Below are 19296 nucleotides of genomic sequence, written 5' to 3'. Positions count from 1 at the left end.
TGCTAATATTGTACAGTACTACATCTGCATTGGTATAAATTTGGAAATGACAGTCTTACAAAAAAACTAGTGAGAAAAGTAAAACATATTTAAAGGTTAATATTGTAGAGCATGACATTACTCGTAGCAACAAGCTAGCGGGCACAGTGGCCTTGAGACAATTGTCCCCCCGGGAACAATAAAGTGTCGACCGCTCGACCGGCCGCCTGCCTGTGCAAGTCTATCCTAAAATACACAGTAACAAAAGCACAAGTGCTTTGCCTGCTCATTTGACTAATTCAGAGGTTCTATTTATTGCCATGAAATCTTACCAAGTTTTCAACTTTAATGTATTAGGATCTATTTTCCCAGTATTATTTTGCAATTTAAAACTCGACATACCTTCTCACGTGGTCCCCAGACTGCACAGTTGTGTAAGGGTCCCTCCGCTCTTGGAATGTCTGGGGTCCGAGAGCCACAGTTGACTGAGTTTGGGGATTTAGGACATCTTGTTCTTGCAACATGTTGTTGTGGGGCCCGTGGTTAGAATGCATATGGTGATGAGGGCTAGGAGCCGGGGGCCCTTGCTGGTTGTGAATCATGTTGACCCCTGCCTGGTTCTCGGCTCTTTCTGCTGCCAGAAAGTTTCTATTGAGACCAAAATTATTATCCTCCAGTTGTTTCCTGCAAGGCAACAGAACATTAAGGTTCAGGGGGAACATGTATGGAATACTTTTACGGTTTAACATGTCTAGTGATTGACACATTTGATCATTACCTTTCTGATTCATGTACTCTGCTCTGCTTTGTGGAAACTGTTGGAATGGTGGAGTGGGGATATGGGGACAAATTGTTCATTTGGTGACCTTTTTCGATAGATGGCAGTTTTCCATCTCTCAATTGCTCGGTCGCCTCGTCCTCCTGTCCTCTGACTTTCTGTTGCTGCCGGTTGCTGTCCTTGGCTAGAGCAGGATAAACTCCTGAGGTGGATAACATGGGACTTGAGCTGGGCATCTGTGCATAATGGGGTTCAGGTTGGGGTACGAGGTATACTCCTGTGGGCAGAATAAGGCATCCTGATTGAGGAGCTGGACTTGTAAGGCTTGTAGCAGGTTCAAAAGGTGAACCTGGCGGGGGAAAACCCTGTCGAGGTTTTGTGATGGGGCTGCTCTCTGGACTCTTCTCTATGACTGTGTGGAGTTGACCCTCGGTGATGCACGAGCCTTTCGCTGAAATTACAATAAGGTAAAATGTCAATCAATAATTTTCCATGCGGTTTATCCTCTTTAGGGTGGCCGACAAGGTGGAGGCTATCAGTAGGCCAATCCCAAATCAGGTAACGTCTTGTACAGAATATTAGTATAGCTGAAAAAGGGGTGGATTTTGAGCTTTCTCTCTCTGTTATTAAAATACTGTACCTGCACATGAGGCAACTGAACCACTGGAGTGATGATAAGAGCCCTTCTGAAGAGACCTGATTGGAACAAAATCCATGAGACTATAGTAAATTAATGGTGAAAGCAAGGTATAGAGTGCCCCAAAAATATGAAAACATTTAGTAATCTAGTAGCGCAGCAAATTCTCACTCATATGCTAAATAGACGGATAAACACTAAGTGTAATGTTTTACTTTTCCAAAATTCTTACAGCATAAAATAATGAAAATAAAAATACACACCAATGATGAATTACTGATATCAATGTTGCTTCTTTCAAAACTGTGTATTGCCTTTAGTCAGCATTCATTAAAAATGTAATGAATTGAAATGAAATAAAATGAAACCTCTGATCCAACCATCTCACCTATTAACCACCCGAGGTTGCTCCACGCTTGACCAAGAGTTGGGCCTCTCATGGTTCTTAATGGCTGCAAAGCTGTCGCTCCGCCGGGGTGGAGCAGGTGCCCCTTTCAGGTTTTCATAAGAACTGTGACTGGTTCCAGCCAGCACACCACTGCTACTTGCACCACTACTGTTGCTGCTGCCACGGTAACACACTCCACCTGTTGAACCAAGGGTTAGAAATAAATAAATTAATTAATTAATTAATTTCACGAAGGCAAAAAATGACCACTTTCCTGAACATGGTACTTTACTTGGTAAATCTCTGCTGTGCCCTCCCTTTGCTCCTTCCCCACTTCTTGAATCACTGCTATGTAGTGATAAAGGAGACCTCAGTTCCTGCTCCTGAGAGAGACCCTGCTGGGCATTGTAAAGTGTCCGGATGTAACGTATGTCAGCTTGTTGCATCTCGCTACTTCCTCCTCTCTGGGGTACGGTCTCCAGTGAATAGGAGCGCTCTGCACTGAATGTCGGAGCAGAGGCAAGGTACTCTGGAATACTGGAACTGGTAGAGAAGGAGGAATATGCAGAGTCTCGCTTGCTGTGGAGGTGATCAATGCTGTTGGAGGACCTATAACAAGATGTGAAGGTTATTAGAGTTGATAAATTACATGAAGAAACCACTTCATTATCTTTGCTGAATTTTAGAGAAATGTGCTTTGCGTGTGTGTGTCTCTGGCTTCCCGTCTCTGTCACGACGTGTTTTGTGACTGATTACTACCCACTCGTGCGGCCAAACTTGGTGTTTTTTCTTTATTTTGATTGGCCTTTGAGATAGTTATGCAGCAAGAACCCTTCGAACTCTGCATAGCAACAAACGGTCTGTACCATGTGACATAACCAAACAAAGAATACAATCACTTGTCTTAATCAATTCATTTCAGTACAAGTATAGCGTGTTTAATTTCAATGCACTCATTTTTAATGTTTTTTTTTTGCCTGCGTGCGTCCTACATGAATTTTTCAAACAATAATGTGAACATCTATGCTCAGTTTCATGTTTGTTTTAAGATTGAGGCATAACTAGCATGTAAACAAGAGAGATGAGAGAAATTGTGAACCTATAAGACATTGTAACAGCGTAATGGGTAGATTAATTCGCATGAATGGATTACAGAAACATTGTTTAACTGTTACTGTTTGTAAAAGATTCAATAAACAAACATTAAGAGGCTTTACCAGCAGATCCAAACCACTATATGTCATGGCTTGGTCTTTAACGGCTTCTTCTAAGATACACTCACCAAGCTACATCGATGATCATGAAACACACAATGGCAGTAGTAAAATAAATTGAGAAGTCAACAGAAACATGTTATATTCTAATTGAAAGAAAGATTCAATCAAACCGATAGGAAAAGCATTCATTAGACAATGAGTGACCCAAAGCAACAAAGGAGTTAATCAAGTGAGAAAACTGGAAGGTCAAGTCAATCTTTAGATTTAAACCTCATACAAGATCCATTTGACACATGAAAGTGGAGACTCCCAAAGCAAACGATGGAAATCTAATAGCCTTTTACAAGTATGTGGAAAAATTACATAAAGGTGGCCCGAGATCCACTTCACTTAATGTTGTTATCTACATACTGTAAATCTCCATCGTGAGAAATTGCTACAGATTTTGTTTGCTTTGGTATTTTACTGCCATAATATGACTTGCGTTTCAATATTTAGGATTCACAAAAACATTCGACTGTCATTGGCAAGCTTTGCTTATGCAATCATTGGCGAAGGTATGACACATGTCAATCATTACAGGCAGCACCACTGATTGAAAATTAAGGATTTCCTTCTTCACTTTTAATCTAAACTTGGCTAAAATATGTCCTCTTGCATGTATGGGCTTCACTTCATTTAAAGTTGTTATTGTTTATACAAACCTGGCAGAAGAGAGTTGTTGGCAGGAGGAGTATGCAGGGTGGGCCCCACTGTGGGTGTGATGGCCCAGTGTATGTTGGTGCTGGAGGTGCGCTGACTGAGGAGGATCCAAGCTCTCCATGCTGCCTCTTGAGCTGTACTGGTCAGGACTCTTCCTCAGGTAGCCGCCATCCGACTCAAACGGACCCGAGAGGTCTGTGGTGGAGGCACTGTTCAGCACACAGATGGACACACACTAAGTACCAGGAAGTATCATTTTATGTGCATACAAAAACAAAAAGTATTCAGTTAAACAAATGTGCATTCACTATTCCTAAATTAAGAAATGAGAGGTTACTAATATTAACCTAGAAAGTATTATATATGCTAAGTTCAGTTACGGTCAGATTATAACTTTACAAACTCAACATAAATGTCATTTATTGGCGGTAGGGGTGAATGTGAGTGTGAATCGTAGTTTGTTCATATGTGCCTTACAATTATTTGCCCATGAATAGGATAAACCGCATAAAAAATGGATAGATGGATGAATGTTATCCATTGTACTGTATATCCATAATGAGTTTTAATCATAATCAGTCAGTTCATGAACAAGTGTACAAGATGAGTTCCAACAAAAAAAACAAGTTATTGGATTTGGCACTACTTTGCCAGCATCCTGAAGCTGTCAAATTAAATTGTGCATTCCCCTATCAACAAGCCAAATGCCTTTGAAAAAAAAGGTTTTAGATGATGACAAGACAACAAAGTGATTCCTACTGCATCCTATAAGAAACACTTCCAATTTTGTGCACTTCAGTGGCTCAATTTGAATATGGACCATGGCAGTGCAAGGAGGAGAAAAAACATAGTATTGGATATTCTCCGATCAGAATTAGGCCTCTTCCAAATATGGCTGAAAATCTGCTATATTTATCGGGCACAATGTTAGTGGAAACAGTACTTTGAGAACCACTGGCACAGACCATTAAATAAATATTGTACATTAGGAAAATGAAGTATTGAAAGGAACACTTCACAAAGGGCCACGTTCTACCATTATTAGAATAAAAAATTGGAAGGCAAAGCCCCTCCTTATGTTTGGATTTCTGCATTCGTGCGATTGATTTACTCCTGATGAAGGTGGTGAAGCGGCTATTTAGCTCTCTGGCCCAGCGTTTGCTTAGCACGTTGCTTATCAAATAGTGGGGCGGAGGGCCAATATACCGTAATTGCCGGACTATAAGCTGCGACTTTTTTCCAAAATTTTGGACCCTGCAGCTTATAGTCAGGTGCGGCTTATATAAGATTTTTTTCGTGATTTTTGTGATGACTTGATCACTTTTACTCTTAACACTATTATATACAGTAAAAGCTACAAAACAAACTGACAAATAACTCGTTTTCAAATCAGACGAATAAAAACTGGTCAAATATTTTTAAAAAAAGCTATTATTAAAAGTGAAGACAATTTGCAATTCTAGTAATGACACGAATTTGATGCACAATTTGTCTTCGCGGGCCACATAGAATGATGTGGTGGGCCGTATCTGGCCCCCGGGCCTTGAGTTTGACACCTGTGCTCTAAACCCTTTCTCTTACTCTGCCATATCACTCAGAGATTACACAAAGCAGTGGCGCTGTTTGGACAATCTGCATTGTAATTGTACTAAGTTCATCTTGTTTTTCCTTTTTTTAATCACTTCACTGGTTTCTTTTAAATCAAACAAGTTGTTTGATAACAACTTGTTTGATATAAAAGAAACCAGTGAAGTAATCTGCATTGTATTAAAACCCAATCAATCAGCATTTAAATTCAATTCTTCTGACATTTTGCTCACCAAAAACAGGTTGTAATGAATGTGAACTTTTAATGCATTTTATTCAGAAGGTTACTTTGAACCTTAAACGGCGGCGCGGCGTACTTATGGATTTTTACGGCCTCCGGCCTCTAGGAGACGCTCTAGCAAGAAGCAAGAGCGAGACAGGCGAAGAAGAGACAATGCGCCGAAGAAGACGTGCTAGTTTTTGTTTACATTTCGCGCATCACGCGATCAAGACGGACATTACTGAAAGGAAGCCTTTATACACAAACCGTCATCATGGGGGACAAAAGAAATGCATATGATGCCGCTTTTAAGCCAAAGGCAGTCGATGTTGATGACGTTATCTTGTGTCTACTCTGGAGCGTACTTATGGATTTTTACGGCCTCCGGTCTCCAGGGGGCGCTCTAGCCGGAAGCAAGAGCGAGACAGGCGAAGAAGAGATAATGCGCCGAAGAAGACGTGCTAGTTTTTGTTTACATTTCGCGCATCACGCGATCAAGACGGACATTACTGAAAGGAAGCCTTTAAACACAAACCGTCATCATGGGGGACAAAATAAATGCATATGAGGCAGCTTTTAAGCCAAAGGCAGTCGATGTTGATGACATTATCTTGTGTCTACTCTGGAGCGTACTTATGGATTTTTAGGGCCTCCGCTCTCCAGGGCGTGCTCTAGCAGGAAGCAAGAGCGAGACAGACGAAGAAGAGATAATGCGCCGAAGAAGACGTGATCGTCTCGCGCATCACGCACACACCCACATTCACAAAGACAGGAAGCTTTTATACATAAAACGTCATTATGGGGGATAAAATAAATGAATATGATGCCGCTTTTAAGATATACGTGTCGCTCGCTAGTTTAATATAATGTAGCGCTTCGTGCATGAATAAGATTAGCATGAACAGAACCTCTTCACACTCGAAGAAATGCATAAAACCGACGACGAAAGAGAGACTGAGAAAGTGTGAGGCGAAGGATATCTAACGCTATTCCAATCGGACACTAAGGAGGAAGACTTGGTTTCAGTGCACAGGAGGAAGATGAAGACGGCTCTTTTTGTACTTTTACTGGTATGTTTTTTTTAACCAGCCCTGTTCGTGCTGTGCTACCGTGTTGCTGCTGTGTAACCGCCGCCATTACCGCCGCATCTCAGTGACTTTGCTGTGTTAATTCCGTGTTGTTGTGGTATTACTGCCGCGTCACAGGCAGTGTTTGGAAAGAAATGTTAAGGTATGTTATTAAAGCTTTAAAAAAAACTTTCTGTGTCCAGTCTTTCTTTGCTAATAACTCGCGTGCACACTTCCGCGTTGCTGCGGTACTACTGCTCCGTCACAGGCAATGTTTAGAAAGACATGTTCAAGTATGTTATTAAAACGTTATAAAGGCTTTCTATGTACTGTCTTTCTTTGTAAAAAACTCGTGTGCAAGTGCAGCTTATAGTCCGGTGCGGCTTATGTAAGAAAAAAAAAGAAATATCCCTGAATTTTAGCTGGTGTGGCTTATAATCCGGTGCGGCTTATAGTCGGGCAATTACGGTACTACCAAAATGTATGTAAACCTCAAATTGCAACTGTGTGTTTCTAACATTCAAATAATTCACTCAGACAGCTCATTATTATGAAATCATTTTGCACATCAAAGCATTTCCACCTAAATAAAAGCACATTTCATGTAACAAAAATGCCAGACTTACTAGTCAAGCATCTTCACAAAGCACCTTTAGAAGCCCACTCTGATCTCCAATGGAAGGAGTGAATAATAATATGTTAATAAGTGAATAATTTGAAGTTAGAAATGTAAGAGTGGATGTGAGGACAGAATTAGAACAAGAGGTTTCTCTGTGTGTTTCTTTCAAAAGCTTAAAAACATTGACAAATATGATGGTTGTAACTTAACAAAAAAAAAAAAAACATGAGATATGGACTGAAAACGAAGTTTTGGGTGTTGCAAGTGACAGTGTGTGTGTGTGCGCGCATGTGTGTTTGCGCACGTGTGCATCTACGTCACACTTTGATTCACCAACTCTTCCAACCGAACACAATGCAATTGCTGCTTTTGAAAAGAGGGCAGTCTTTGTCATTCTTTTTTCTGTGTCAGTAACTTTCCTGCTTCTCCATGTCCTGTCAGCCCCACTGCCTCTACTTACTGTTTCTTAGGTTTAAAGCCATGATATTAAAAACAACATTAAATCCAGAATAGCTAAGTATGAAGTCAACATTGCAGTACAGCAGTCGAGTAAGTGGAGCGTGTGTATCTGTTGTTGGAGGCGAGATGTTGCCATGGGAAACCCGGAGGTGACGTCGGGAGGGAGCATGAAGAATTCCCCCACTCTTTGGGTATTAGCGTCAATGCCCCCGCCTAACAAACAGAGTCATGTCAGAGCCTTTTAAGTCCATTCACTGCTGTTTGACAAAAACACTGACGTCAGTTTGTCTGACGATATAAATCTCCTGACCAACGCCTCCTCTTTACATAACAGGTACGGAATATGCAATACCACACATTTAATAAAGGTTTGTGCATAAGTTTGCATCTTAATAATGCAAATATAATTTACAATTTTATTTTATTGCTTTGCTTTTTTTGGCCTGCGGGACTCCAGAGGCAGCTGACAGGTACCGGATGGCCAAGCGGAACGCGGCTTCGGCGGTTGCTGAGGCAAAAACCCGGGCGTGGGAGGAGTTTGGTGAGGCCATGGAGAATGACTTCCGGACGGCTTCGAGGAAATTCTGGTCCACCATCCGGCATCTCAGGAGGGGGAAGCAGTGCAACGTCAACACTGTTTATAATGGGGATGGCGTGCTGCTGACCTCGACTCGGGACGTCGCGAGTTGGTGGGGAGAATACTTCGAAGACCTCCCCAATTCCACCTACACGCCTTCCATTGAGGAAGCAGGGCGTGGAGACTCTGAGGCGGATTCTCCAATCTCTGGGGTCGAAGTCACTGAGGTAGTTAAAAAACTCCTCAGTGTCAAGGCCCCGGGGGTGGATGAGATCCGCCTGGAGTTCTTAAAGGCTCTGGATGTTGTGGGGCTGTCATGGCTGACACGCCTCTACAACATTGCATGGACATCGGGGACAGTGCCTCTGGATTGGGAGACTGGGGTGGTGGTTCCCCTCTTTAAGAAGGGGGACCGGAGGGTGTGTTCCAATCACAGGGGAATCACATTCCTCAGCCTCCCTGGTAAGTTCTATTCAGGGGTGCTGGAGAGGAGGGTCCGTCGGGACGTCGAACCACGGATTCAGGAGGAGCAGTGTGGCTTCCGTCCTGGCCGTGGAACAGTGGACCAGCTCTACACCCTCGGCAGGATCCTCGAGGGTGCATGGGAGTTCGCCCAACCAGTCCACATGTGTTTTGTGGACTTGGAGAAGGCATTCGACCGTGTCCCTCGGGAGGTTCTGTGGAGGGTGCTTCGGGAGTACGGGGTGCCGAGCCAACTGATAAGGGCGGTTCGGTCCCTGTATCACCGATGCCAGAGTCTGGTCCGCATTTCCGGCAGTAAGTCGGATTCGTTTCCAGTGAGTGTTGGACTCCGCCAAGGCTGCCCTTTGTCACCGATTTTGTTCATAATATTTATGGACAGAATTTCAAGGCGCAGCCGAGACGTTGAGGGGGTCCAGTTTGGGGACCTCAGCATCGCGTCTCTGCTTTTTGCAGATGACGTGGTGCTGTTGGCTTCTTCAGGCCGTGATCTCCAGCTCTCGCTGGAACGGTTCGCAGCCGAGTGTGAAGCGGTCGGGATGAGGGTCAGCACCTCCAAATCCGAGTCCATGGTCCTCGATCGGAAAAGGGTGGAATGCCCTCTCCGGATCGTGGATGAGATCCTGCCCCAAGTGGAGGAGTTCAAGTGTCTTGGAGTCTTGTTCACGAGTGAGGGGAGGATGGAGCGCGAGATCGACAGGCGGATCGGTGCAGCGTCGGCAGTAATGCGGACCCTGTATCGGTCCGTTGTGGTGAAGAGAGAGCTAAGCCAAAAGGCAAAGCTCTCAATTTACCGGTCGATTTACGCTCCTACCCTCACCTATGGTCACGAGCTATGAGTCGTGACCGAAAGAACGAGATCCCGGATACAAGCGGCCGAAATGAATTTTCTCCGCAGGATGTCCGAGCTCTCCCTTAGAGATAGGGTGAGAAGCTCGGTCATCCGGGAGAGACTCGGAGTAGAGTCGCTACTCGCTAGTCGTTGAGAGGAGCCAGATGAGGTGGCTCGGGCATCTTATCAGGATGCCTCCTGGACGCCTCCCTGGGGAGGTGTTCCGGGCATGTCCCACCGGTAGGAGACACTGGGTACGACCCAGGACGTGCTGGAGAGACTATGTCTCTCAGCTGGCCTGGGAACGCCTTGGGATCTCCCGGGATGAGCTGGATAAAGTGGCTGGGGAGAGGGAAGTCTGGGAGTCCCTCCTAAAGCTGCTGCCCCCGCGACCCGACCCCGGATAAGCGGAAGAAGATGGATGGATGGATGGATGGATGGATGGATGGATGGATGGATGGATGGATGGATGGATGGATGGATGGATGGATGGATGGATGGATGGATGGATGGATGGATGGATGGATGGATGGATGGATGGATGGATGGATGGATGGATGGATGGATGGATGGATGGATGGATGGATGCTTTGCTTTTAAGGCAGCACATGGTCGACTGGTTAGCACAGGGGTGGGCAAACTTTTTGACTTGCGGGCCAAATTGGGTTCTAAATTTTGACCGGGGTACCGAACCAGGAGCAGATGGACGTAGTGTTTGTGTGAAGTAATATAAACGACATGTAAAGGTCATTGCATAAAAGGTTTTGGCCTTTACTAGGTAGTAAAGCATGGATATTCAAAAAACAAATGCATTTATGAACAGCATTAAAAAAATATTTCACCCAAAAAAATATGACACTGTTATTATGAATAACAGTTTCTATCACTTCAGCGCCTGCAGGTCAAGTTTGTGAAAGATCTACTGGGGAAACGCAGTCATTGCAGGGAATATGACCCAAAAAATGTTTAATAATACAATTTATTGAGGGTTGGCGGGCCGGATTAAACGGCCCCGTGGGCCGGATGTGGCCCACGGGCCGTGGTTTGCCCATGTCTGGGTTAGCACGTCTGCCTAACAGTTTACAAAGTGTGGGTTCGATTCCACCTTCAGCCCTCCCTGTGTGTAGTTTGCATATTCTCCCCGTGTCTGCGTGGGTTTTCCCTGAGAACTCCGGTTTCCTCCCACATCCCAAAAACATGCATGGTTGGCCGATTAAGCACTCCAAATTGCCCATAGGTGTGACTGCGAGTGCGATTGGTTGTTCGACTCTGTGTGCCCTGCGATTGGCTGGCAACCGGTTCAGTTCCCCCGCCGACTGCCCGATGACTGCTGGGATAGGCTCCAGCACGCCCGCGACCCCCGTGGGTGCCTTGCCCTGCAAAATTGCTGCACAGTTCATTTACCAAGTTATGGAAGCTGTATTAGGAAATAGATAAATTTAAGAGGCAGGTGCGAACCAGCATTCAAAGTAGTTCCAGTGGAGCACAAGCAAAATGAGAGGAGGTAGGGAGAGCCTTTGCGCCCATGTAAATTTTTTATAATGCCACAAACAAAAATTAGCGTGACGAATCATTTTTTTCCATCAATGCCCTTTTGGATCTTCTGTAAGGGCTATCCTGGAGTCAGTCACAGGTTCACGCCACTCACTTACATTATGACATTAGTATTCCAGGTGCACTGTCCCAAGTTTTAAATGCAATGTTATTGTGGATGTGCAGTGTGCTCCCAAATGCTTTATATCGAAAGCCAATCAGATCCCCTGGAGCCCTAGATTCGAAACACACTTTTGACACAAGGATTTATTCCAACCAAGCAAGAATCGAACCAATGAGAGGACTGTGCAACTGACTCGGCCAATGAATGAACAAGAAACAGTTTCAGAATACTCTGTTAAACATGGCATGGCTTTTGTCTCCCATTAAACGGGACCATTGTACGGTCAACCAACTGATTTAGCATTAGGAAGGTTAGATAATTCTATTGATTACTCCTTTGATTAGGTGAATAATTGGGAAAAAATATTTAGCATGAAAATGTATTACGAAATGTATCCATTTACTGATGTTTATTACGTATTGTTTACTGATGAAAAGAAAGAAATAACCATTAAGCAAAATCACACATGAGGGATATACCCACCATATTGATTATCATGAATGACTACAAAAATTAAAGAATTACTGTTGAGAGGCTGACATAAGGAAATTTGGGCAATTCTATGGTTAAATAAATGGCTATAAACAATTACTCGATTATAAAAATAGTTGTAAATTAATTTGATAATCAATTACTCTTTGATTAATTTTAATAGCTCTAATATCATTGTCGGCCAAGGACAAGGAGCAAAAAAAATATAACAGAGAACATTTCCAAAAACAATTGTCGTTCCACAATTATTTCAGAGTTTTGCTTTTACAGCTATTATTGCTTGTTGTGCAAATACTGTATCCCTGCATTCTGTCTTCCCATTTTGAAGCAAACATACTCAGAACTTTGTCGTGCATGTAATACTGGCTCTCAATGAGAACCGATTCTTCTCAGCTTGTAAAGCGAGTCGAAAAGTAAATGAAACAATTTCCTCATATTCCTCAACCAATTCATTTACTTTTTTCTTCAGTGAAAATACTATATCTGGTCAAAGACCAGAATACGGATGAAATAAACAAATAATCCTACAAAAAGAATTACATTACAATAAATACATTTAAATCTGAATTTACTGTTATAGGGCAGTTGTGTTTGTTTTGTATTCAATGTAATTTTGAAACAGTCCAGAATCCAGAAAACACTGACCTTGCGTGGTAACTGTGGTGCCAGGCACTGCTCATGGTGTCCATCCCTTCCTGCTCTGACTCTTGCTGACCTTCCCCCAGTTTTGTTGAATGCCACGAGTGAGGACGAGATGCTGTCTCATTGCGTCTGCGGGGTTTATACACAAACAAATTGTTTCTGCAATTTCAAACTACTATACTTGCTATGTAGTTCCTTGTTCACACTCACTAAGACGCAAACTCCTGTTTCTAACTGCTTTGATTTGCAAAAATACCAAAGGAATTAGAAAACTACGCCTATGCGGTTAGACCGTGCTTGACCAAAACATTTGGGATGTAGGATTCATCATTTTTATTAAAAAGTAACATCATAACTATTGAGTGATAATTCCATTATTACAACTGAAGGCATACAAATACGTAGGTCTGCTGTAATTTGTAGTAATTATGGAATTGTGTGCGGAACAACATATCAAGAAACAAAAATCTTAATGTTATTGGAATTTGTCTAAGACTTCACATTTCACATTACTCTGGATACACTTGGCTGTCCCGTATTTATTCATGTTGACAAACAGGAAGAGATCGTATCTGCCTAAGTAGAAGACAGCTACGTGAAAACCTGCATGTCTCTGAACCTCATGAACGTGCGTAAAGAATGCAACTGGATGCATCAGTGTTTTATCATTTGTGCTACCATTATACGAAATAACTGTCAATGTTCTGCATTGTTTATGCAGTTCAGAATTGCAGGCGAGCTGAGCTCATTTTAGTTAATTCAAGTGGACTACACCCTCCACCAAGAGCAGGGCAATTGCGGTTGGAGAGTTTAGCCCACGACTGCCACATGAAGTCAGCTACGTATGTTTGGTTTACTCCAAACATGCAAATGATATACACCACATACATAAAAAAGCAAAAAAACAACAACTCAATATTAGCACAAAATGTACAGTGAAAACAACAAACAGAAAAAAAACAGAACACCAATGTCCAAAAAGTCAGCTATGTTAACCAGTACACCACTAATGAGCCCTACGCATGTATGAACTAATAGGGCTGAACAATTACTAATTGTAGCTGAATGCAATTTTCATTCTGCATTTTTTGGAGGGCGGGGGGGGCTGCATTTTGGTCGGTTGTCATGTGTCACTTTTCATATAAACTGCTATTTTTATGTATTTCTTTAGATGTTATCTAGGTATGTTCAGGCACGGTAGGGAACTGGTTAGCACGTCCGCCTCACAGTTCGGAGGACACGGGTTTGATTCCACCTCCCTGTGTGGAGTTTGCATGTTCTCCCCGTGCCTGCGTGGGTTTCCTCCGGGAACTCCGGTTTCCTCCCACATCCCAAAAACATGCATGGTAGGCTGCACTCCAAATTGCCCCTAGATGCAAGTGCGAGTGCGGATGGATGTTTGTCTCTGTGTGCCCTGCGATTGGCTGACAACCAGTTCAGGGTGTCCCCCGCCTACTGCCCAATGACAGCTGGAATAAGTTCCAGCACGCCCGCAACCCCCAGAAGGACAAGCGGTACAGAATATGGATGGATAGATATGTTCAGTGTTGTTTACATATATAGCGTATTTTCTGGACTATAAGTCGCAGTCTTTTTCATAGTTTGGGCGGGCGTGCGACTTATATGAGCGACTTAGTATATGTGAAATTATTAGCACATTATTACTTGATCATTAACACATTACTTACTTATTCGTATAGTTGATCACTTCACATGTTATTTTCACTTTAAACCGATTGAGGGCGAACTAGGCCTGTGGAATAATTGGAACCGCAACTCACAATGAGTCTCCGGAGTCAGCAGCAGCGTGGTTTATGACACGGAGGACAAAGATTTCGATGGATTTAATGATTTGGAGTGACACGGATGGTTCGATAAACTTGTTATTTGTGTTATAGTTATTTGATATATAGTTTATACATAGTTACATAGGCCTGTGGAATAATTGGAACCGCAACTGACAACGAGTCCGACGTCAGTGCCGCATGTACTTCCGGAGTCAGCAGTGGCGTTTTTTATTAAGTGACACAGAGGAGGAAGATTTCGATGGATTTAATGATTTGGAGTGACACGGATGGTTTAATAGAATTGTTATTTATGTTATAGTTGTTTGATATATAGTTTATATATAGTTATATAGGCCTGCGGAATAACTGGAACCGCAACTGACGATGAGTCAGAGTCGCATGCACTTCCGGAGTGAGCAGCGGCGTTGTTTATAAGTGACACAAAGGACGACGATTTCGATGGATTTAATGATTTGGAGTGACATGGATGGTTTGATAAACGTGTTATTTATGTTATACTTATTTGAAAAACTGTTAATATGTTACGTCAGGTACGTTCTCAGTTCCTCGTCTGTTTTTATGTAACGTTAGCATCCCGTATCGTTTAGCCTGTTGTTGCCTGTTCATGTCTGGTCTTGGTGTTGGATTTTGTCAAATAAAGTTCCTCCAAAAATGCGACTTGTACTCCGGTGCGACTTATATATGTTTTTTTCTTCTTTATTATGCATTTTATGGCTGGTGCGACACATACCCCGGAGTGGCTTACAGTCCAGATAATACGGTAATTTTTTACCTATGTATACGTATTTACAGCACACTTGTTAGGTGGAATTTCGTTAATTTCTCATTGTAAACCCTTAACAGACTGCAACAGACTAGTAAGAACAACCGCAATGGGAGTAAATAAATAAACTGTCTAATTCATGTTAATTCACCCTTCAGCATTAACTATAATATCAAAACATTTATGTACGATAAAAAAATAGTTATTGTAATACAGATCAACACATTACTTGTGCGTGTTAAAATGTACTTGGTTAGAAAACCCTGAAAGAAAAATCTTATTTCACAATATTGAATGGGGTTGTCAACTCTTAAATAAGGATATTTTTCAAAATCGTTAACCTGTGCTAACAAATATTCCCCTCATATTCACGAGTCAGTCCTGGAACCTGAGCCACAATAATCCAGATAAACAACGACATGACATTTATCATACCCATAATTGGATTGTACCAAACCAACCATTGAGAGATACATGCATCATTCCTCAATAGATATGTATGTTGTTGCAAAAAGCCACTATCATTTACTGTGCAATCAAAGAAATCAATATGATCCATTTTACCTGGATGTGAATCTAAGGACTTTAGAAATGAGACCAGTTGCCAGATTGTTGACGCTAGCTTCCGACGGTGTCCGACACAGAGTCCCTTCAGACCGGCCCAGCGCCGCTTTCTTCTGCTTCTTTCGAAGCTTCCTACGATAAAATGCCTCCAACAACTCCATGTCCGTGCTCCAAAGTCCACCTCTTGTAGTTTATATTCAAGGCTCTCTTACAAAAACCTATAAGAGCTTTGTCCACCGTGAAATGAACTTTACGGGAGTAGTTTGACCTGTGAAATTTTGAATTACCTTGAACTTTTAACTGTCTTTCACATCCTTTCTTATTTTATGTCTCCAACCTAATATCCAGTCTTTTGTCTCTTCTCTATGTATACTGAAATATTTTCAGCATGGCTACAAAGAAACCCCTTGCGTACTGAGCCTCAACTCTTCTCCTCTGCTTCTATTCTGGTACTGCTAGGCTGGAGAGAGTGGCACCGCTTTAGCCCCTGACTTTGAGCGTGTTGAGCAATTGAAGCAATTACGAGTCATTAGGCTGCTGCGTGTAAGAAGCATGAAGTAAACATCCTTAGTTCGGCTGGATGGTAGCGATGGATGTGTGGAGACAGAGGAGAAAGAGGGAGGACGATGTTCCAGGAGGATGGAATGCGATAAGAGAAAAGAGATGTGAGTGTGGAACTAACGGTTTTATGGTAAGAAAGAAAATAACGACATCACACACAAGATAAAGAAACAGCAGGACGTCAAAATGTAGTGAAGAAATTCACAAGAGAATAAAAACAGGAGGGATTACAGAATGAAAATTAAAAAGTGGGAAAGAATAACTCATTCATTTTTATTCTCTTTATTTGTGATTTTAATACTCATAGCGCGTGTGCATTTTATTTTAAATACTTAAATACTTATTGTATCACCTGGCTTAATTAGTTCATATGCTTAAAAAATTGAAGTGTTTCTACAGTTTATACAGTCTTTTTGAAGCTGCGGGGACTGTCATCTCATAATGTAGCATGTGGTTCGTGCGAAGAACAAACGGTTCTTCAAAAATATAATAAAAAGCTAATTATTTAAGGGTACCATGCTATCAAAATTTATTCTTTTTCTAATGTTCTATGCATAACAAGAAAAAATTAGTCTGTAAGTCAAACATGTTTCCAGTGAGGTTTGGACTTCGCCAAGGCTCTCCTTTGTCACCAATTCTGTTCATAACCGTTTTGGACAGAATTTCTAAGCACAGCCAAAGGTGGCCTGAGTATTTCACTTTCACTGGGGTGGGCTGTGAGTCATGGCCGAAATAACAACATTGTGGGTACAACTAGGCAGAATGAGTTTCCTCCGCAGAGTGTATGGCTCTCCCTTACGGATAGGGTGAGGAGTTCGGCCATCCCGGAGGGACACAGAGTGGCGCCACTGCTCCTCCGCATTGAGAGGAACCAGTTGAGGTGGATCGGGATCTGATTACTATGTCAACTGGATGCCTCCCTGGTGAGGTGTTCATCGTGTCCTGGCTGCCTTGGGATTTCCTCAGTAGAGCTGGACAAAGTGGCTGGGGAAAGGGAAGTCTGTACTTGCCTCCCTTTTCAAGCAGCTGCCTGTGTGACCTGACCCCAGATAAGCAAATGAAAATGTATGTATGTATGTATGTATGTATGGGTTGACAGACGGACGGATGGATAAACTGCTTTGCATCTCTGGCATCTAAAACCAACCGAAATAAACATAGTATTGTGGGCATTTACAACCCAAAGTACCTTACAAAGGACATTAAATATTATTTTCCAAAATTGTTGCGTGGGAGCTTCAAGTATTATATTATTAATAGGTTAATGTTGATATTGTCACTGTTTCTACTCCAACTACATCATTCATATGATTACCGTATTTTCCGGACTATAAGGCGCACCGGACTATAAGGCACACCTTCAATAAATGGCCCATTGTAAAACTTTGTCCATATATAAGGCGCACCGGACTATAAGGCGCACCATTAATGCATTACCGTAATTTCCGGACTATAAGCCGCACCGGACTATAAGCCGCACCAGCTAAAATTCAGGGATATTTTAGTTTTTTTCTTACATAAGCCGCACCGGACTATAAGCCGCACGTGCAAATGAGTTTTTTACAAAGAAAGACAAGACACAGAAAGCCGTAAAAATCCATAAATACGCCGCGCCGCCATTTAAACCTCAGGGTTCAAAGTAACCTTCTGAATAAAATGCATTAAAAGTTCACATTCATTACAACTTGTTTTTGGTGAGCAAAATGTCAGAAGAATTGAATTTAAATGCTGATTGATTGGGTTTTAATATAATGCAGATGGTCCAAACAGCGCCACTGCATTGTGTAATCTCTGAGTCACATGGCAGAGTATGAAAAAGGGTTTAGAGCCCTTTGACGCAGGTCACCTAGCGTGCATTCCTACTAAATCTCATAATAGTCACAAGCAACACAGCCAGAATAAGCAGCAGCCATAGTAGTGTTTCAAAATAGTATTTTTGTTGTTTTTTTCTTCAAGATACCGCACAACAGTGGTCCACAGCCTTTTTACGAGTGTATAAAAGTGATCAAGTCATCACAAAAATCACGAAAAAAAATCTTATATAAGCCGCACCTGACTATAAGCCGCAGGGTCAAAAATTTTGGAAAAAAGTCGCGGCTTATAGTCCGGAAATTACGGCAATTTTCTGAGACAGTCCTGTATAGGGGCCGACCATTCGCATCGACATTCCACGAACCATTACCATTGTGAATGAACTTGTAAATATGTAACTATATCCTTTACTATATCCTTTGCAGATAGATTGATATTGCAAATGAGAATCTGTTGTCAATTGCACTACCAGAAAAGTTAAAGATTAAAATAATAACAAATAAACAATTTTATGAAAGTTGAAAGATTTTTTTTATTAGATGTATTAAGGAAGGGTGATATTGGTGTTTGTGACTGAAGTTAACAGGCCAGGTTGCATCATGTCAGATTTTTAATCTAAATCAAATCATTCTCCATTTTATCTGTTTTATTTCGACTTCAGACGCAACAAATTACTTTATAATCACAAAATAATGATCCATTGTCTTTTTGATTCATGATTCATAGTCTTCAGCGGGCCACTTATGATTGATTTTATGACACAATTTTTCAGGCCAGTTTAAATTTAGACGTGGGCTGCATTTGGCCCGCGGGCTGGAATTTGGTCCATATATAAGGCGCACTGGACTATAAGGCGCACTGTCGGCTTTTGAGAAAATTTGAGGTTTTTAGGTGCGCCTTATAGTCCGGAAAATACGGTACAATCATGGAAAAAAAAGGCTTCCTCTTATATTACTTTTTTTTATCCACCCATAGGAATGATATGCTAATGTTACAGATGCCAGATTAGACAAATTGTGTAATAGCTGTTTTAATGAGGAGTTTCCCTGAGTACTTAGACCAAACACAAAGTCTGTTTTTCAACAAAAGTGCCGTGGGAAACAGTTGCTGCAGCCTGTAATAAGTGCAATCTCTCAAATCTGCCAGAAATAAAAATAGATGATTGTCAAAACATGGAATGTGAGTGTATGGGTGTTCTTACATAGCGGACTCTATGGTTCTTTGAACAACACACTTTAAGATTGTGGTGAAATCATTTTTAGGACCTATTTGTGTTTGACTAAGACATCCCTGAAATCAGTTAAAAAACTTACAATTTCTTCACTCGAAGTGTATGCACGTTCCATAGTCAAATAGGGTAGAGAGACATGATTGCACTGCTAATAGTCAATGGTAGATGTGCAGAAGTCTGACAAAGGGAATTGTTTGTATTGCTTTGGTGCGGGTGTGTGTGTT

General features: G+C 42.0%; 1 protein-coding gene across 5 annotated transcripts in view; it reads right to left on the bottom strand.

The window, feature by feature from the left end:
- Window positions 1–19296, bottom strand: part of shroom3 (shroom family member 3) — a 57878-nt gene that overhangs the window by 15375 nt on the left and 23207 nt on the right. For 3 of the 5 annotated variants that reach the window (XM_049737149.2, XM_049737151.2, XM_049737155.1), the window contains 7 exons: window positions 12337–12462; window positions 3704–3910; window positions 2060–2391; window positions 1783–1984; window positions 1398–1453; window positions 758–1208; window positions 382–663 (listed from right to left, as the gene is read on the bottom strand). In XM_049737149.2, the coding sequence (XP_049593106.1) occupies window positions 382–663; window positions 758–1208; window positions 1398–1453; window positions 1783–1984; window positions 2060–2391; window positions 3704–3910; window positions 12337–12462 (1656 nt within the window). Of the gene's footprint in view, window positions 1–381; window positions 664–757; window positions 1209–1397; window positions 1454–1782; window positions 1985–2059; window positions 2392–3703; window positions 3911–12336; window positions 12463–15468 lie in introns of all 5 variants that reach the window. The other 2 variants (XM_049737154.2, XM_049737150.2) reach the window with 2 other exon arrangements.

The sequence above is a fragment of the Syngnathus scovelli genome, chromosome 13, assembly GCF_024217435.2.
Source record: "Syngnathus scovelli strain Florida chromosome 13, RoL_Ssco_1.2, whole genome shotgun sequence".
In the NCBI taxonomy this organism is placed as follows: Eukaryota; Metazoa; Chordata; class Actinopteri; order Syngnathiformes; family Syngnathidae; genus Syngnathus; species Syngnathus scovelli.
This window is presented reverse-complemented; position numbering and strand designations above follow the sequence as displayed.